This window comes from Puntigrus tetrazona, chromosome 11, assembly GCF_018831695.1.
Source record: "Puntigrus tetrazona isolate hp1 chromosome 11, ASM1883169v1, whole genome shotgun sequence".
NCBI classification, from domain to species: domain Eukaryota; kingdom Metazoa; phylum Chordata; class Actinopteri; order Cypriniformes; family Cyprinidae; genus Puntigrus; species Puntigrus tetrazona.
The window spans coordinates 456,671-475,915 of NC_056709.1; the positions used below are offsets into that span (position 1 = coordinate 456,671).

The 19,245-nt window shown below is 42.4% G+C and overlaps 1 protein-coding gene across 4 annotated transcripts in view; it reads left to right on the plus strand.

The window, feature by feature from the left end:
* The first annotated feature begins 281 nt into the window (after positions 1-281).
* poc1a (POC1 centriolar protein A) overlaps positions 282-19,245 on the plus strand; it is a 36,750-nt gene continuing 17,786 nt past the window's right edge. Inside the window, exons 1-10 of one of the 4 annotated variants that reach the window (XM_043251953.1) lie at positions 286-814; positions 1,155-1,239; positions 2,126-2,297; positions 5,462-5,641; positions 5,716-5,823; positions 6,102-6,217; positions 7,623-7,756; positions 12,834-12,902; positions 12,969-13,070; positions 14,324-14,685. In XM_043251953.1, coding sequence (XP_043107888.1) covers positions 800-814; positions 1,155-1,239; positions 2,126-2,297; positions 5,462-5,641; positions 5,716-5,823; positions 6,102-6,217; positions 7,623-7,756; positions 12,834-12,902; positions 12,969-13,070; positions 14,324-14,332 — 990 coding nt within the window. In that variant the 5' untranslated portion in view covers positions 286-799 and the 3' untranslated portion in view covers positions 14,333-14,685. Of the gene's footprint in view, positions 815-1,154; positions 1,240-2,125; positions 2,298-5,461; positions 5,642-5,715; positions 5,824-6,101; positions 6,218-7,622; positions 7,757-12,833; positions 12,903-12,968; positions 13,071-14,323; positions 14,686-19,245 lie in introns of those variants that run through there. The other 3 variants (XM_043251952.1, XM_043251950.1, XM_043251951.1) reach the window with 3 other exon arrangements.

Here is a 19,245-nt window from a genome sequence, read left to right on the forward strand (position 1 = left end):
GCTAGTCTCCATCTCCGTTACACGCGTGTCAGCATCGCTCATGAAACGTTCAGTTTTAGTGAAGGAAAGTGTAAAAAGGTCACTCCTGCCACCCAGAGGTTGTGTTATTAATCACCAGGAAGAGTCAGATACGCCTCGGGGATGACGTGATGAGGCTAGCCATGTCAAATCAATGTTAAACAGGACAGTCTGTACAATAAAGTCTTATGTCACAAGGTTAGAGAATGATCTCAGCGCATAAACGCATTACAGACCGTGAGATATTCATAAAGACACTGAACAAGAGGTCAGAGGTCAGGCCAGGCTCTACGCACAGCATAATGTATAATATAATATTAAAAAGATGTATTTTTAAAGCACATAACATATTAGTAAGTAAACAGTTTGGCAAACGCATCGCTCTTTGCCGCCACCCTGTGTTTATCGCTTTTATAACGTGATGATCATCGCTTCAGGAAGCAAACCGTTCATCATGACTTGCAGATTCGAGAGGTCGCGTCTCCTTTAAGACGCCGCGTTTGTGCCGTTTGTGGGCGGGGCGTCGAGCGACGTACGCGCAGGCGCCAACCGCGGCGGGTAAAACGAAAGCTGATAGCAACCAACCGGCGGCCCTTAGCAACCGGCTAGCTCCGTTAACGCTCTGTCAAACCGACGACTGAAGTTTAATCTTCTAAAGGAGATCTGAGCGGAGTTCTCGTCTGTGTTCTGAGTTTGAGGCGGTCGTGTAAACAAAGCTGTGACTGAATGAAGCGGCTCTTGGGGTCCTCTCCGTGTCTTTGTTTTCTTCTTCAGCTCGAACATGAGCTCTGTTATGGTGAGTGCTGCTTAAAATACAAACTAGAGGAATATGATCGTGTCCAAAGTCTTACATCAGGATTTAAGTCCTTTAATATCCCACTCACGATATAATATTTTCGTAATTCAGAAAAACATGAGCACAGAACCAGTAATGAATTGAGATTTAATATGAAAGCTGAATAATAAACAAGGTTTCCAGTGATATATGGTCACACACTCAGCTCTTGTTTAAAACTAGTCAGTGTTTAAAATGGTGTACAGTTGATAGTTTCCTGAAGACCTGAAGTGTATAATCATGATAAAGTCTGAAGTCTTCTGAAGGTTTCTGTCATACAGTGAAGTTTTCTGTGATTCAGGATGATCCGTCCCTTCAGAGACATTTTAAGGGTCACAGAGATGCCGTCACCAGCCTGGACTTCAGCTCCAACACCAAGCAGATCGGTAAAAAACCTGCTTTCTCTCTACCTGAGGATAACAATAAAGTTACTGTTGTACATATTAAACATATACAGGTGTCAACTCAACCACAGGGGCCTTTTTTGATCATTTCTGTCTGTCTGTCTCTCTCTCTCTCTCTCTGTGTGTGTGTGTCTCTCTCTCTCTCTGTGTGTGTGTGTCTCTCTCTCTCTCTCTCTCTCTCTCTCTCTCTCTGTGTGTGTGTGTGTGTGTCTCTCTCTCTGTGTGTGTGTGTGTCTCTCTCTCTCTCTCTCTCTCTCTCTCTCTCTCTGTGTGCGCGTGTGTCTCTCTCTCTCTCTCTCTCTCTCTCTCTGTGCGTGTCTCTCGCTCTCTCTCGCTCTCTCTCGCTCTCTCTGCTCTCTCTCTCTCTCTCTCTCTCTCTCTCTCTCTCTCTGTGTGTCTCTCTCTCTCTCTGTGTGTGTGTGTGTGTCTCTCTCTCTCTCTCTCTCTCTCTCTCTCTGTGTCTCTCTCTCTCTCTCTCTCTCTCTCTCTCTCTCTCTCTCTCTCTCTCTCTCTCTCTCTCTCTCTCTCTCTCTCTCTCTCTCTCTCTCTCTCTCTCTCTCTCTCTCTCTCTCTCTCTCTCTCTCTCTCTCTCTCTCTCTCTCTCTCTCTCTCTCTCTCTCTCTCTCTCTCTCTCTCTCTCTCTCTCTCTCTCTCTCTCTCTCTCTCTCTCTCTCTCTCTCTCTCTCTCTCTCTCTCTCTCTCTCTCTCTCTCTCTCTCTCTCTCTCTCTCTCTCTCTCTCTCTCTCTCTCTCTCTCTCTCTCTCTCTCTCTCTCTCTCTCTCTCTCTCTCTCTCTCTCTCTCTCTCTCTCTCTCTCTCTCTCTCTCTCTCTCTCTCTCTCTCTCTCTCTCTCTGTGTGTGCGCTTCATCCAGCGGCTCCATGGACGCGTGTGTGATGATCTGGAACACAAGGCCTCAGATGAGGTCCTACAGGTTCGAGGGACACAAGGACGCGGTGACGTGTGTCCAGTTCTCTCCCTCCGGTCATCTCCTGGCCTCGGCGTCCAGAGACAAGACGGTCCGGCTCTGGGTGCCCAGTGTGTAAGTCACGATCCGTCCATTCAGATCCTGTAACTAGTAGTGTGGAGGCATGCTGTTATAACAAACATAAAAACACTGACATCTTCTTTCAGCTTCTGTTCTCTCATGAGATTCATTGTTGAGCAATTAATGCCAATGCTGACCATTCAAAAATGAGAGAATTTTTTTTACTAAAGTTTATGCATGTGTAACTCAAGAAGTATTATTAAGAACTTATATATACACACACACACACACACACATATACACACACACACACCGCTTTATTAGGTACACCTCACTAGTACCAGGTTTGACTCCTTTCTGTCTTCAGAACTGCTTTAATCCTTCAACAAGGTACTGGAAACATTCCTCCGAGGTTTTGGTCCATAATCTCTCGTTCCACCACATCCCAAAGACTGAGATCTGGTGACTGTGGAGTACAGTGAACTCATTGTGATGTTCAAGAAACCAGTCTGAGACGATTCACGCTTTATGACATGGCCTGTTATCCTGCTGGAATTAACCATTAGAAGATGTTACACTGTGGTCATAAAGGCCTGGACACAGCAACAGGTCCTCAGGTAGGCTGTGGTGTTGACCCGATGCTCAGTTGGTTCTGTTGGGCCCAATGTGTGACAAGAAAAGATCCCCCACACCATTACACCACCAGCCTGAACCGTTGACACAGGGCAGGATGGATCCATGCCTTCATGTTGGTGCTAAATTCTGACCCTACCATCTGAAGGTCGCAGCAGAAATCCAGACTCGTGAGACGACGTTTTTCCAATCTTTTCGGTGAGCCTCTGTGAACTGTATCCTCAGTTTCCCGTTCTTATCTGACAGGAGTGACTCGGTGTGGTCTTCTGCTGCTGTAGCTCATCCGCCTCGAGGCTGAACGTGTTCAGAGATGCTCTTCTGCTTATTTGAGTTACTGTTGTCTTTCTATCAGCTCAAACAAGTCTGGTCGTTCTCCTCTGACCTCTGGCATCAACAAGGTATTTCCACAGAACTGCTGCTCTCTGGATATTTTCTCTTTTTCTGACCGTTCTCTGTAAACCCTAGAGATGGTTGTGTGTGAAAATCCCAGTAGATCAGCAGTTTCTGAAATCCTCAGACCAGCCCGTCTGGCACCAACAACCACGACACGTTCAGAGTCACTTAAATCACCTTTCTTCCTCTTTCTGACGCTCGGTTTGAACCGCAGCAGATCGTCTCGACCATGTCTACACTCCTACATGCATTGAGCTGCTGCCATGTGATTGGCTGATTAGAAATGTGCGTTAACGAGCAGTTGGACAGGTGCACTAAAAAAGTGTGTGTGTGCGCATATGAATATATACATATATGCAGTGTTATGAAAAGGTGTTGATTCCTGATTTTATTTTTTTTTTTGAATGTTTGTCACACTGTAATGTTTCAGATCATCAAACAAATTTCAATATTAATCAAATATAACACAAATAAACAAAACATGAAGGTTTTTGAAGGGAGAAAAACCAGGCCTCGCTCTCCTCAGTTAAGGTCGGTGTTCATGACATTAATAAAGAGACGAAACACGAAAACCGTTGCTGAGCAAAATGAAGGCTCGTCGTTTGCCAGAAAACATCTTGATCCACAAGACTTTTGGGAAAATACTCTGTGGACTGACGAGACAAAAGTTGAACATTTTGGATTTAGTTTTCCCTTCATAATAAAAGTTTTCATGTGAATGTGTTTATTTCTCTTATCTTTAATATTTTCAACTTCAATTAAAGTTGATTGATGATCTGAAACATTAAAGTGTGTCAAACATGCAATTAAACACTTTTTCACTTTTTTTACTTTTTCTAAAGAAAAACGACTGAAGAAGAAATAATGTTGAAACCAGAAATGTGTCAAAACAAGTGCATACGTCATATCTGTGATAAATACTTTAACTGATCTCTGCTTATAAATCAAGTAATATTAAACACATCCCAGTATGCTTTTATATTTCAGTTCTTAATAAACCTTCCTTCTTTGTATCTTCACTTTAAAGCCGTATTTGGTTCATTCCCATATAAATGTTAAAGCAGCTCGGGTTAGTCAGGTGGATGTTTATCTCATCCTACCCATGATTCTTTATATTAGTGAGTCACAAAGAGAAGCTGAAGTGTTTCAGACCAGTGATCTGTGGAAACTGAACTGTCAGATGACCCCTGAGGGGACGAGGACACACACCTCAGCTCCCGTTCTTTCAGACCAGGTCCACACGCGTTTCTGTGGTGTTTCTACACGCACGCTCTTCATACTCGAACGAAGACAGCAAACCTTCTGTTCTGCCAGTGACTAACGCTCTGTTAATCAGAGAGATGCTGGATGTGGGTGTTGGTACAGAAATAACCGCTTCACGAGCTGGTAATCATGTTGTCTGGAAGCCCGAGCGTGTCTCATCACGATCGCATCTGCGCTCGTCCGTCCGTCCTGCTGTACAAGACACAGAGACCAGAGAAATACAGGCTGCTCGTCCTCCGTCAAACCCTGGAGATGTGGAGAGTCACGAGTTCAGTGCTTCATCTCCTCACCTCTGAGACACGAGCAACGTCCCTTACTTTCACTGGTCACTACTGTAAAAACAGTGCAATATTAGTACAATTTATAGCTGCTTTCTAGATGAATACACAGTGATGTGCAAAAGTTTTTGGCAGGTGCGAAAAAAAGCTGTAAACAAAGAATGCTTTCAAAAATGGTGTTAAACATTTATTTTCATTAATAAACAAAATGCAGCGAACGAACAAAAGATAAGTATCTGCCTGTGTTTCTCAGCATGGAGAACACCGGTAATCCTCAACAAATCTCCAACTCCATATGCAGAAATTATTCCTCAAACTCATTATTGTCCCTTCAAAGACATCTCACAACCTCACTTTGGTTGCAGAGTTTTAAGTCTCCTACACAGCTGTTCCTGTTTCAGTTCATGACTGGGTTTCAACCTACGTGTGACACCGATGATCACTAGTTCATTACGTTTTGTTATTCACAGGTTCAAGCATTTGACTGAAACAGAAATCCTTTGCACCTAAAAAAAATTGTCTTTACTCAGTGCATCCTTGATGAGAAGTCTCTAGATGTTTGAATGATGTTTGAATGTATATAACTTCAAGAAAGCGCTGAAAGCTTTGTTATAGGTGGTGTGTTTTTACTGAGTGTTGTGTGTCTGTCAGGAAGGGCGACTCGACGGTGTTTCGAGCTCATACGGGAACCGTGCGCAGCGTCAGCTTCTCCAGCGACGGACAGACGCTCCTCACCGCTTCTGATGACAAGAGCATCAAAGTCTGGAGCGTTCACCGGCAGAAGTTCCTCTTCTCCCTCAACCAGCACATCAACTGGGTGCGCTGCGCCAGGTACTTCACAGGAAGCACTCAGGACTAAACCCTCAGGTTGACCAGCGGCTCTTCTAACGGTCTTCACCCCGTAGGTTCTCTCCGGACGGCCGTCTGGTGGTGTCCTCCAGCGACGACAAGACGGTGAAGCTGTGGGACAAGAACAGCAGGGAGTGCATTCATTCGTTCTGTGATCACGGCGGGTGAGTGAGGGCCGAGACGGAGCCGCCGGACGCTCTGGTCGCTCTGGACGCTCTGGTCGCTCTGGTCGCTCTGGACGCTCCGGTTGCTCTGGGCGCTCCGGTCGCTCTGGACGCTCCGGTCGCTCTGGACGCTCCGGTTGCTCTGGTCGCTCTGGACGCTCCGGTTGCTCCAGACGCTCTGGACGCTCCGGTCGCTCTGGATGCTCCGGTCGCTCTGGGCGCTCTGGACGCTCCGGTCGCTCCGCACACGCTCACAGCAGTCTGCGCTCTCGTTTCAGATACGCCACTCACGCTGACTTCCACCCCAGCGGCACCTGTATCGCAGCGGCCGGCTCCGACAACACCGTCAAGCTGTGGGACGTCCGCACGCACAAACTCCTGCAGCACTACCCGGGTGAGAGCACAGTTAAAACCTGACGCTCATGTGAGCTGAGTAAACCGGCTTTCCCTCGATGTCTGGTTTGTTAGGAGAGCGCCTTTAGAAAATCTGTAATCTCACACACGGTATGTTTTCACGGATCAAAGCCTTTTAAAGTGACAGCGCTTTGTTCGCTAGCAAGGATTGATGTCGTTAGCTCTACTGTGTTTCACAGCTGTTTTGCTTCGGTTTAAAATAAAGGCAAGTGCACTTTTATATTAACAAGGAAACATGTGCTCTTGTCCTGTGGAGGAGGAAATAAAAGATTTGTGATGTAGATTTAAATGTAAAAGGCACAAGAGCTGACTTTTTCTGTAAATTATAATGTAAAATATTTGAGGAAGCTTTATGCAAAAAAAAGCAGGCTATATACTGTGTTTAAATGTGTTTCCACTTATTTAAGCAACTTAATGTACAAATGCATTCAATACGTTGTTTATATTAATTGAGATTAGAAGTCTATAAATCATTATTAATCCATATTTATGGATTAAGAAGTGCATGATGATATGAACTGAAGGTTTAATCAGGTACATTATCTCATAGTTTGAGCTATTTGAATATACAGTATATTAACTAATGAATACAATGTTAACTAATTATACAATTATAACTAAATAATAACTAATTATACAATGCTTTAATGAATGTGTTACCATTGTTAATAACTCTAGATGAAGACTTTTTTTAAGAGCTTCAGTCTCTGTTTTGTTCATTAAAAGTGTCTGTTAGCGTGATCGCATGTTTTATTCAGCTCCTTTCAAACTAGATAGCTGAAAAAATTAATATAGTGCATAATAAAAGGAATCAGTGGTATCTGGAGCAAACATGCTGCAGGGAAACTCACACAAACATTAATAAAAACAAGTACTGAGTGTGTCATGATTCAGCTTGATCAGTGATGTGTGTGTGTGTGTGTGTGTGTGTGTGTGTGTGTGACGGAGGTGTAGCGTGTGCTTCAGTCTGCAGGGGGCGTGCTGTACTCACTCATATCTACTGTTCATTCATGAGCACGCTTCTGCTGCTATCGGTCCAAAAACACACCACAGTTCTGTACTTAACATCATTTTACTTCAAATTCATGGTGATGTTGATGGTAAAGAAAACATTTAAAGGTTTATTATAGTTAATAAAATATATTGAAACAAATATCACTGTGTCTTTCACCACGCATTATTCTTTGGAAATCATTGTCCTCTAAAATCAGAATCACGTCGGGCGACCAGTCTCTAAAAGCTAGCAGAAAAACAGACCCTTGTAGCTTAGTCCAGACTGAACATGAAGAAGTAGACCCCTCCAAACATGATATTAGTTCTGAATTGATTGTATTAAATGCCCTGCTGAAGGTGTGTGTGTGTGTGTGTGTGTGTGTGTTCTTCAGTTCACAGCGCTCCGGTGAACAGCCTGTCCTTCCACCCGTCTGGAAACTACCTGATCACGGCCTCCAGTGACTCCACGCTGAAGATCCTGGACCTGCTGGAGGGCCGACTGCTCTACACCCTCCACGGCCATCAGGTGAGCTCTGACCCCTGACCCCTGACCCCGAGTCCAGTCAGCTGTGTCGTGCAGTAACTGAAGATATTTCCATGCAGTTAATGTGCTGTATAACACGGAGTACCATGCAATTTGTCAGATTTTGGATGGATACATGTAATTTGTAAACATTAAGCTTTAAAAATGCCATCTTAAATATGAAATTGTCAAAATAAAAATAGTCTTAATTGTGACAGAAATATACTACAGTAGAGTAGAGTGTCACTATAGCATCACTACTAATGATAATAATAATAATAAGAAGAAGAATGATCACAATAATAATTTAATTTGTAATTTTCATTAGATTTACAAATAAATAACATTTTATTCCTTTATTTAATAATAAATAAAATATCTATCACAGAAGTTCTGAAAAAAAAAAAAACCTTTTCGTAGGATAATTGTAGAAGCACATTTTAAAATAGTCTCTACCCAAAACCTAAACTTAACATCTAAGTATTAATTATGAACAAATTAGAAGTTTGAGACAAAAGTTAATGGATTATAAATAGTTAGAATTGAACCTTGAAATAAAGTGTGACTTAAACTTAACAATAAAACAGAAAATAAAAATGCATTTTTTTTGTTAAAATTAAAAAGTAAAAAAAAAGTGTTTGTTTGTTTTGTTATTTGAATAATTTAATTGAAGCGTAAAAGCGCTCCTTCACATCAAGCGTTTGTGAAATATCTCTTTGTTTACTGGGTCAAAGCCTTCTGTGTCCCGCTCTCGTTCTGCATATGAATGAATCGATCGCATCGCAGAAGTCCTGATGATCTGTTCACACCAGCACTGCGTTTAGCGTTGGCTAAATCAGGCCTGTCCTAAGAGTATTAAAAACCGACCGCCTACCCATTGACGGTGAGTCATGTTCAGTACGATCCTAATGTTCCTGGTTAGCATTAATGTGTAGCGAACGCCTGCTAGCGTCAGTGGGAGTGAGATGAGTGAAGAACCTCAGCCTTGAACACAAACACACGGAGAGCTAGAAGAAGCATGGAAGAAGTCTGAGGTTGATGTAATCACGTTTGCATGCTCCCGCTCCCTTATTACTGAGTAAAGCATTTCTCACTGTCTGTAAAGGAGCGATCTTCAGAGAGCGGCTACGGAGGTGCTTTTGTGGTAAATCCCGGCTCTAAAGGAGCTGCTCGCTGGCCGTCGCTGGCCTGTTTGTGGGCCGGTCTCTGACACGTCCGCGGGCCCCGTCCCATCTGCTGCTCTGGACTGAGCGGCGCTTGTGTTAGCCTCTCCTGACTGACCTCATCTTCCTACACGCCTGTTGCGTAACTTCCCACTGAAAGGCTCTCGTTCAGTCCACGCTCGCCACACTTAGAGCCGCGCTCAAACCACTGCTGTTGTTTTCCCAGCGGTCTGCTTGGCCTTTAAACGAGAGCTTCACCAGCACCTCCGGCAGCTTGGGTTTATGAGAGACAGTTTTTCGGCCCTGTGATAGATGTTTGGCTATCAAAGTCAATCCAGTGACGAGTGTCTGGTGGCCTGGGGATGAGATCCTGGCAGTGTGAGGACTACAAATATGGATGATAGGGACTACAACGAGAGCTACTTCCTGGGTTGGTGACATCACATAAGCCCTGCCCCCGGTCCATTAAACTGCATGCGGTTTCCGTGGTAACCTGGGAAACGCTTCTTACTTTGAAAGAAGAAGAACAGCAGCAGTATGGTGTAATATTTATTTGCCTGCTAGCTTTGCTTTCGTTCTTTTCATGGCTTTGCATGGAGATGTTGTTCCAACTAGGAAGAAAAAAAGGAGTTTTGCACTGATTTTGTTCGAAATAATTTTAGTTTGTTCTTCGGTTTCGTTTGAAGTATATCGGGGCCTTAACGCACGCTAGGCTGCACTCCAAAAACACAATCAAGAATAGAAAAAAGCAATCAGCCCCTACTTTAAAAACTCAAAGTGATTTCAGAGCGTTCTTCTTTTCCTCGTGGACTGTGTTCAAATACTCTTCATATAAAAGTCTGGCACAGCGGGAATCAGCTTTCTCTTTCAGCCCGTCTGCTCTTTCTAAAAATTGTATTGTGTTTTATACAGTTATGCTAGTGCTTGTAGTTTAATTAGTTTTTATTTACTCACTGTTCACTTGTTTATTAATTTTTGAATTGTATGCATGTTAGGCTAGTGCTAGGCTAGTAGCTTATTTGTTAGAATAAAAGATAGCATGGCTCAATGATAACAGCAGCTGTTTTATTTTCTTTGTGATAGGTCCAAGTCAAAGTTTTAGAAAAGGCCTTAGCAGTATGTGTTTTAATTCTAACACTTGCAGGATATTGCAGAACTAAACATACTTTGACAGCGTGCAAACAGCTCTGTGACGAGTGATGAGGTTAAGCTCATTATCACATTAGTTCCTCCGCAGAGGCTTCCTTGAGGATACCATCGCTTTCCCTGAGAACGTTAAACACACTTCATCAGGAGAATGGGAAGGGCTCATGGGTAGCACAAATAACATGATAGAATGTTATTGCCATATCAGTCAAGTGTGAAAAAGGCTGTTTTAACTCCTTAAAATTAAATAAAATGGCAATATAACAAGAAATGTACATTTCCCAGGAACCAGAGGCAATCAGGGCAAGTACATTTAAGAATCAAGAAATGAAGCGATGCCCTGCGACTAAAGAGTCTCTGTCCTTGTATCTAACACACAGAAGATCGGACTGCTTTCACTGAGTCAGAAACACAGAACAAATGACATTTTCCCGTGTGAAGAGTAATCAGTTTAAAGAGACTGGAAGGTGCGTGTTACTCAACCGTTTTACGATAGAAATGTTAAATGACAGCTATATCTAAGATTACTCAGCAAACATGATTCAAACCACATTTTTACCCCAGATATTGCCATTTAGTGTCAATGAAAGCAGTGTGTTAATATAGAACAGTGATTAAACAGTTCCTCGGTGTTCAAGACATAGATACAGGCGTCTATCACTGCATATATAATATACGTAATGTGTATGTGTGAAAAGAAAATACTTGAATCAGGTAATCAGTACTCTGAGAAGCTCTGACTGAATTCATTGAGATAAAGGTGGAAGCTGCAGTGGAGAAGGATGACTCCAGAGGCTAAGTCTGTAGTTCACGAGTGAACGGCCCATGAGGGGTCACCGGGTTCTTGTAGTCATTAGTGAGCGTCCGTCTCTGGAGAAGCTGTAGAATGTGGGTCCTCAGCAGGTGCTGCTAGCGTGCTACATGCTAACACCGCGGGTGAATGCTGTGTCTGCGTGTGCTAGCCGTAACACGGTGCACAACAAAACACACCGGCTAACATAAGATAGAAACCCCCTGAAATACACAGAAGAAAGGCATGATGTTGAATTAGAGATCTTTATGTATGCGAGTAGCTTTTCCAACAGTCGCTAAAGTGTTGCACAACAAAACACACCGTTGCTAACATAAGATAGATTCTGGTCTGAAATACACAGAAGAAAGGCATGATGTTGAATTAGATTTAGTCTTTATGTATGTGCGAGTGTGTGTTTTCCAAGAGTCGCTAAAGTGTTGCTGCAGTGTTGTTAGAGGGTTGCTAGAATGTTCTGGGTTATTGCTATGTGATTCTGGTCTGAAATCTGTTAATTTAGTTTAAGGCTACATTAGATGTCTATGAGCTAGAACTATTTCAGTCTCATTTGAGAGAGATTTGGGTGCAAACTCATGAATGAAGTCACACTTTTCTTCCTAAAGGAAATGAGGAAGTTTGAGCAAATCTTTAAATGATCAGTGCTTTGTTCCTAAATTGAGCTTTTTTTTTTCTTTTTTTTTTCTTTTTTTGAGCAAATTGAGTGAATGTGTTGTGTGAGTGTGTGTGTGTGTGTGTGTGTCATTTGACGTGGCTTTCTACTCGAGTTCGGTCTCAGCATGTGAAAGCACACCTGTGGGCATGCAGCGACGGAAGCAGACGGTTTTACTCTTCTTTACTGTATGTTACGTCTCCTCATGTAGATGTGAGTAACGTGTTACTGTTCTTCTGTAGACAGTTCCTGGTTTATTCAGATCAGCTCATCACTGGAGCTAAAACGTGATAAAAGACATCTTTCATGTTAATCAGTTAATCGAGAGCAGTGCTCTTCCACAGAGAGCCCGCCCACACACCCTTCTGATTGGCTGTGATGTTTGATTGACTGTTTCGCTGCTAGATCTGCTAGTCCTAAACTACTCACTGCCTCTGGAGCTAAATAAAAACAAAGAATCCGATCCTAAACTCCGGAACAGTTCACATCAGGCCTAAAACCATTTCATAGATTTTAAATCTTTACTCAGATTCATTTTCCTTGTAATTGCTTTTTACGTCCCTTGATGATTAACCTCTGAACCTTGGGATCTGAGCAGCGGAGGTTTGTGGTATGTTTGTGACGTTTGAGCGTTCGAACAGTGTTTGTGAGACTGGTTCCCAGCGGTGCTGATGAGCGATGCGTTTACACGGGCCTGGACTGCCTGATGTTTCTGTAAACGCATGAATGTGAATGTGCTGTATGTGCTGTCAGAGCGCTTGTATGTTATGTTCGTGTGAGGATCAGCGTGCTCCGTGCCAGTTGTGTGGGTGGAGTGTGTGTGTGTGTGTGTCTTTGGCTTTACTAGAGCCGTGTCTGCTTTGTGTTCTCTGCCTAAATTTAACCCACTCTCTTCAACCAAAGTCAATATGGCATCATGACGCTGTAATTTTCCTCCTCCGGACTGGCCAAGGTTTTTCTGCTCCTCTCCTCTGGCACCGAGGAGTGTGTGTGTGTGTGTGTGTGTGTGTGTGTGTGTGTGTGTGTGTGTGTGTGTGTGTGTGTGTGTGTGTGTGTGTGTGTGTGTGTGTGTGTGTGTGTGTGTGTGTGTGTGTGTGTGTGTGTGTGTGTGTGTGTGTGGTGTAACGACTGGCGTCTCAGTATTTTTTTTTCCTCGTAGCAGAATTATATTACAGTGCAGCACAAAGTATTCTCAAAGGCCGTGACTGACTTTCTTCTGTGGGATGTAGGAGGTGTTTAGAAGAGCGTCCAAGCTCCAGTTCTCTGTGACGTTCCTTCAGAACTGACCGCTGCTCCTGTGCTTGTCCGCAGGGTCCGGCCAGCTGCGTGGCGTTCTCCAGGACCGGTCACTTCTTCGCCTCGGGGGGTGCAGATGAACAGGTGAGTGTCTCTGGGGTGCTGTGCTCGGGTGCGAGTGCTCGGTGCTGATGACGTGATCTGCTGCAGGTGATGCTCTGGAGGACTAACTTCGACGGCGTGGATCACAGTGAGGTCCTGCAGCAGAAACCAGCTTCGGGTCACAGCAGCGATACGCAGCCGCCAGCGCAGGTGAGTCGATCACATGACCGCCGCAGGTGTTTGCTTCACTACAAACATAACACACTCATGCTAAAAAAGACTATGTATGAGTGAGAGCTTGTTTGGGAGTCTGCAGCACTATATAGTTGTGAGTACCGTATGAGAGAGTACTGTACTCAGAAACACGTGGTCTAATTGAAGATGAGTCAGTGGAAGTGATTGGCCGATCAGTCAGGAGAGCTGGATGTGAATCAGAGCGCTCACTCACTTCCTCAGGTGACTCACGTCAGCTAATACCGTTCCATGGGAACTTTAGTGAAGCAGCATTCAGAGTATCATATGCATGTGTGCTGTATCCACAAACCATTCATCAGAGTCATTCATCTGAGAGAAAGTCTTGGGTAAAGAGCACTGGTTATTCATGACATGCATGAGAAGATTCACTGATAAAGACTGTGTGGTAACTACAAAATAAATTGTAGGGGAGAAGTGCGTTCTCCTGTGTCATAGTTAGATACTTGTCACAATGTGTTCAAGAAAATTAGTTTAAATGTAATTGTTTTAGGGGATTGTAGTAAAGATCTGGGCGTTTGTGTGCATCTGCTAAAGGTTTTCTCAAAGTAAATGTTGAAATGCCGCTGAAGAGACTTCTAGAGGAGCTCTGGAGATGACATTTACACATTCATGTCCTCATATAGTGAGATGTGAGATATGAGATATAATACATGACAAATGAGAGCCACATCCAGACTGCAGTGTTATTCTGTGTCTGCTCAACCAGAGCTCTCTGATTTCAACAATATTTATTCTGAAGAAAGACACATTGTAAGTATTGTAAAATGTGAAATGTCATGGATATAACATTAATCCAGTGTTTTGTAGAGGAGGGTCAAAATGATCAATTTCGCCTGAGATTCAGAGCCAAATTATAGGAGAGTTAAAATGAGCTCAGAAAGATTGTCTTAAAGAGAGATGGATGTGTTTATCAGTGAAATCTGTTGACTTCTGCAATCTGTCTAACAATACAGGCCGGTGATGCTCATTAAATAATATGGAAAAGCACTTTTCAGTGTATTTTCTTTTGCCAATACTCAGATAATTCAAGATGCATTAAAGATATCTTCATGCCCGTTGAGAGTCTGGGCAGCCATCTTTTCTTCTGGTATCTTTATTTAAGGCTGTCTGTGATTGGAGTCTCAGTATAGGAGTAAACTATTCAATTGAACACATCTTCATTCCATTGTGGATCACTGCATACAGATAATACTGCTTTTCCTTTAAAGGGGTCATGAACCGAGAAAGCTAAGCGGTCACTGCTATAAGAACATCCTGTTTTCAGAAAGCAGAACCTCGCACCGGAGTATAGATGTCCACCATGAGACCTCTCTGACCGTATCTGATCACAAGACCAGCCCAGTCACATCACTTCAATAATCTAAAAACTTCATTAATAATCTGAAAGTCAGCTCTTCTATATGGAACAGTATGAATGTGAAGATTTCTGCACTGATCTCGGGCAAGTCCTGATGATCTCAGTCTAGATGTCAGCATCAGATGCGCCCAAACACATTAAACTGTAATAAACAGCCTAATATCTGAGTCATAATGAAATATTTCTCTCATTATTTGCGTAAACACTGCAGGGAACACTTCTGAATGATGACTCACGTATATCAGCCTTTTGAACCTCTTGGGCTGAAAATGAGTGCGTCTTCGGCGTGCTGCTGTTTAATAGAGAGAGACAGACTTCATGCTGTGCTTCTGTTTGACTTCAGAGTCTGGATCTGATGACCTGTCCTCCAGCCTGAGCGTGGTGTAAGGTGTACTGTGAGCCATAAACACATGAGAAAACAACAGCATTTTAGTTCTTCCAGTAAGGATGCTTCGCTGCATGATTAAAAAAATAAATGAATCCAGCAGTCATCAGAGTATTAGTAGACCGTCTGCTTCGTATCTTCTAACACTTTATTTTGATGAGTTCACTACATACTGACTATCAGAAACTAACCCTACTCTAACAGTCTACTCTGAGAGGTACAGACACGTAGTTGTGGATCAATGAGAATTAGTTGACCCGTAGTTACAGAGTTAGTTATAGTTTAAAGTGGACTAGCAAAATAAAACCTTTGTTTATGCTGCAGTGCATGCTGGGAACTCACAAAGCCTTAATGATTCAACAATACGAAATTTAATGTTCAGACAAATGTTTTTACTATTTGTTGGTCGGACAAGGGTTTTTAGTTTCGAGAAAATAGCATTTTTCAGTATTTGAGACCCAGGAGGTTTTGTAAACTGGAAAATGTGCAGCTGTGTTTTTGAGAGTCCGCTCTGGACTTGAGGAGAAGACTGACCTTCACGGGTCTCGTGTTCAGATAATGGCTTCCAGACCTCCATTGATTGGCTATTTTTACCAGCTCGGAGCTGGACGAGGCTGGCAACGGAGGTTAAATACGAAGCGGTGTAGGTGTTTGAGGGCCACAGAGTCACTTACATCAGCGAGGGCCCTGGACCCGTGCGTCTCAAGCCCACCTGAGCTCGCTTTCACCACGATCAATGACATTGAGCTTTTAAGTGCGGTTATAAAAAGAAGCCTCTCTTCTTGCGTTCCTCTGCTTATCTCAGTAACAGCAGAAAGCACCCTGTTCGCTTCAGTAACACACGCTTACAGGAGCACAGATCCACAACAGAAAAGAGCCACCCCACATCAGATCTGGAGAAGTGCTCAGCAGTGAACGAGTGTGTCCGGCCGTGTCTCACACACACGTGCTGTGCTGAGAGCTTTTAGCTTCATGCTAATCACGAGCGTTTAGAGGCTGAGAGACTTCTGTGACGCTCTCTACAGCCATTACTGCGTGTGCTTAAATGTCAAACTCAAATACATGGTAATACCAGAAGCACTTTCTGCAGGTTTCTTAATGGCCTCTGATAGACTCATCACACTCGACGGAGATGATTAGAGGAACATGGACACGTCTTCATGGACGCTCTGTCCCTGTTTCCAGGAAATGTGCTCATTTTCCTCCGTAGTCGGACTCTTCTGTGATTAGACTCTGGTTTAGTGTCTCTCTTTATTAATTGTGTTTTTGGGTGCGGTCTGAAGATTATACAGCACACACAGATCACGAGCTTCAGTTCATCACGCTGGAAGATAACACCAGCTGTGTGCAAGACTTCATTATTTCGTGGCTGCAGTCTGTCATCAATAAATTATTTTATTTATAACCGATCAAATGGCTTTTAAGTTTCTATTTTTTTGTGGCCACTATATATTCTTTTTTGTGTGTGTGTGTGTGTGTGTGTGTGTGTTTTACTAGAGAAAAAACGGACTCCTTGATGCATCGTGATTCTGAATCGGTTGAATATTTAATTTTATCTTTTATATTGTTTTGTAAAGAGCTCTAGAGACTCGGTGGGCTTCGTTCCTCATGTTTGACAGGGTGCTTCCTCCCGCCGCATTTTACTTTAAATATTCTTTTATCATCTATATAATCTAGATATATCTTATATTTAGATATTTATACCGTCTGGAATGCTGTGCTAATAGATTGACTTTGTCCTTTGATTTTCATACTTTTTTGTATGTAATTGATGTAAACAAAAAAACTAAGTAGCCATGTGCAGTAATGTTAAAAACCGAGAACGTGACGCAGTGTGACATTGAGTTGATAACGATAATCATAAATGAATTAAATCATGAAACTATTGACTGACAGTCGTGTGAGATAAAGTCACAATACCTTTCTCTGAATCGAGGGATATAAAGTCTAATTTTGACTTTAAACTGATGAGTTTTTAGAACCAAGACTTTATATTATCACTTTTCTGACTATGGCTATCAGTTTATATCACACAAGTCTGACTTTATAACTCGTGTGAGATGTAAAATTGCAATTGTGAGGGGAAAAAAAAGAAAAAGTTGCAGATTCCTTTGTTATTCTGTTGAGGAGACGGGCTTCCACACAACCGAGCGGTTCCCATGATTTGAGAAAGTGATTTCAGGTCTGTGTTTGTGTTCCACACATAATCACTGAGAGAGATGGACACACACGGACAGACACATCCATCTGGGTGGAGACAGAACGTGTGTGAATGAGTGTCTGTTGCAGGAGCAATACATTATTCATCGCTTATTGATTCCATCTAATTCCTCTTTTAACATTTTAAATGTTCCTTTCTAAAATAGCCGGCTGCTCACATACATTTAGAAAGTCTTCAGTGTATCAGAGAGATCAGTCATTAGTCCTGAGTTACACCTGACCTCAGGTTTAAGAAAGGTTTCCACGTTTATTCCTTTATTAGTGGTTTAATCATGTATTGTTATGCCTTGGGAAGGCTTTTGTTTTTCCAACACATTAAAATACATGAATTCGTGTTATTTCTTATTTACATGAAAAGCTGGATTTCAAAACTTGTTTGTCATCTGATTCTCTTTCATTGTTGAATGAATAGTTTACTAATGAACAGTTTCACAGTTCCCTCACATTGATTAATAGTCACAAGACATTCAGGTAAACATATAAAATAGTTAACCTTTTTTTTGTACATTTATTATTTTTATTGTGGTTGTTTTGAAAAGGTGTATTTTAATTTTGCATGATTATGATTTAATTATCTTTTCATTGAACTCATGAAGCAGTTGTAAATGCAGTGCTTATTAAACTTCATGTAGTTAATCACAACATCAGTGCAGTACATTATTCTCATGTTTAAATCAATAAAGTAAAATAAAGTTAGGTCAGAAGTAATCCAAAGATATTTCCTCAGCTGTAATGTAATGGATTACTTTACCAGCTAATATTTGGTTTAGTAATGATTCAGTAACAGAATACACTTTGTAATTAATCTACCCAGCTTTGTTGTTGTGTGTGATTGGTTGGACGTCACAGCTGATGCGTGTGTGTCTGTGTGTGTGTGTGTGTGTGTGTGTGTGTGTGTGTGTGTGTACGCCTGTGTGTGTCTGTCTGTTTCTGTGTGTGTGTGTGTGTGTGTGTGTGTGTGCCTGTGTCTGTCTGTTTCTGTGTGTGTCTGTGTTTGTGTCTGTCTGTTTCTGTGTGTGTGTGTGTGTGCCTGTGTCTGTCTGTTTCTGTGTGTGTGTGTGTGTGTGTGAGGGGTCACTGGCCCGCTGCTAGAGCATGCTGGGATCACAGTGAGTGTGTGTTGTCTCTGCTCCACATCTGTGTGTGTGTGTGTGTGTGTGTGTGTGTGTGTGTGTGTGTGTGTGTGTGTGTGTGTGTGTGTGTGTGTGTGTGTGTCTCACGTGCTCAGACATACGACTGCAGCTGCTCTGCACACGGCCCAGGCTCATTCACACACTGAAACACACTCATATCACGACTCTGTTATCTGATGTAGTGTAGATCGCATGTCTCTTTTTACATTGCACAATAAAGGATGGGCAGGGTGGCAAAAAATTGTAATTCGATATTGATCATTATAACAATACATTTCTTTCAAGTTTAAAGGCAGATGTTTGCTGAATGAAAGTTGTAGAAACCAGACCAGTAACTGTGATTTTGATTTTCAACTACTCTTTATGGTCAGAGTATGACAAACACTTCATATTTTTTTAATTCTTAACACATCTTAATAGAGAATTTCTTAGTTTCTGCTTGATGTTGTTTCAATTCATTAAAACAGGTTAGTGTTGCCTGACTTTGAGGCGTATCTTCATCAGTTCAGGGCAGGCTCTAGTATTAAAGGGGTCACTGGATGCCCAGTTTCCACAAGTTGATATGATTATGAAGACTCTTCTTTAAAGGTTTATGGCGTACTTTGGTTAAAAGTTTCAGTGGTTGTGTGAAACCCTTTCCATCCAGTCAAAATCATCTCTGTCCACAGCAAGTCGTTTTAGTGCATGTCTCTTTAAATGCTAATGAGCTCTGCTGACTCCGCCCCTCTCCTCTGCGGGGTGACGAGACACTGTTTACTTCAGCTGTGAAACTGGTGAACTAGTACATTATTAGTTAAAGATTGGTAACAAAGTTACACTGACTTCTGGAGGTGACGCTGGATCACGAATGATCCGCACAAACAAAAAAACATTTCAGCAGATCGGGATCGGAGCATTCCCTGTCTTCAGAGGAAAATGATATCACGATAGTTACTGTTACAGGTTTAGCGCCCAGCCCTAGTATAATGCAATCATCCTGAAAATCCCTTCTTTTCTTCCTCATTTCTTTGTGTGTGATGTTGTTCAGTGAATCCT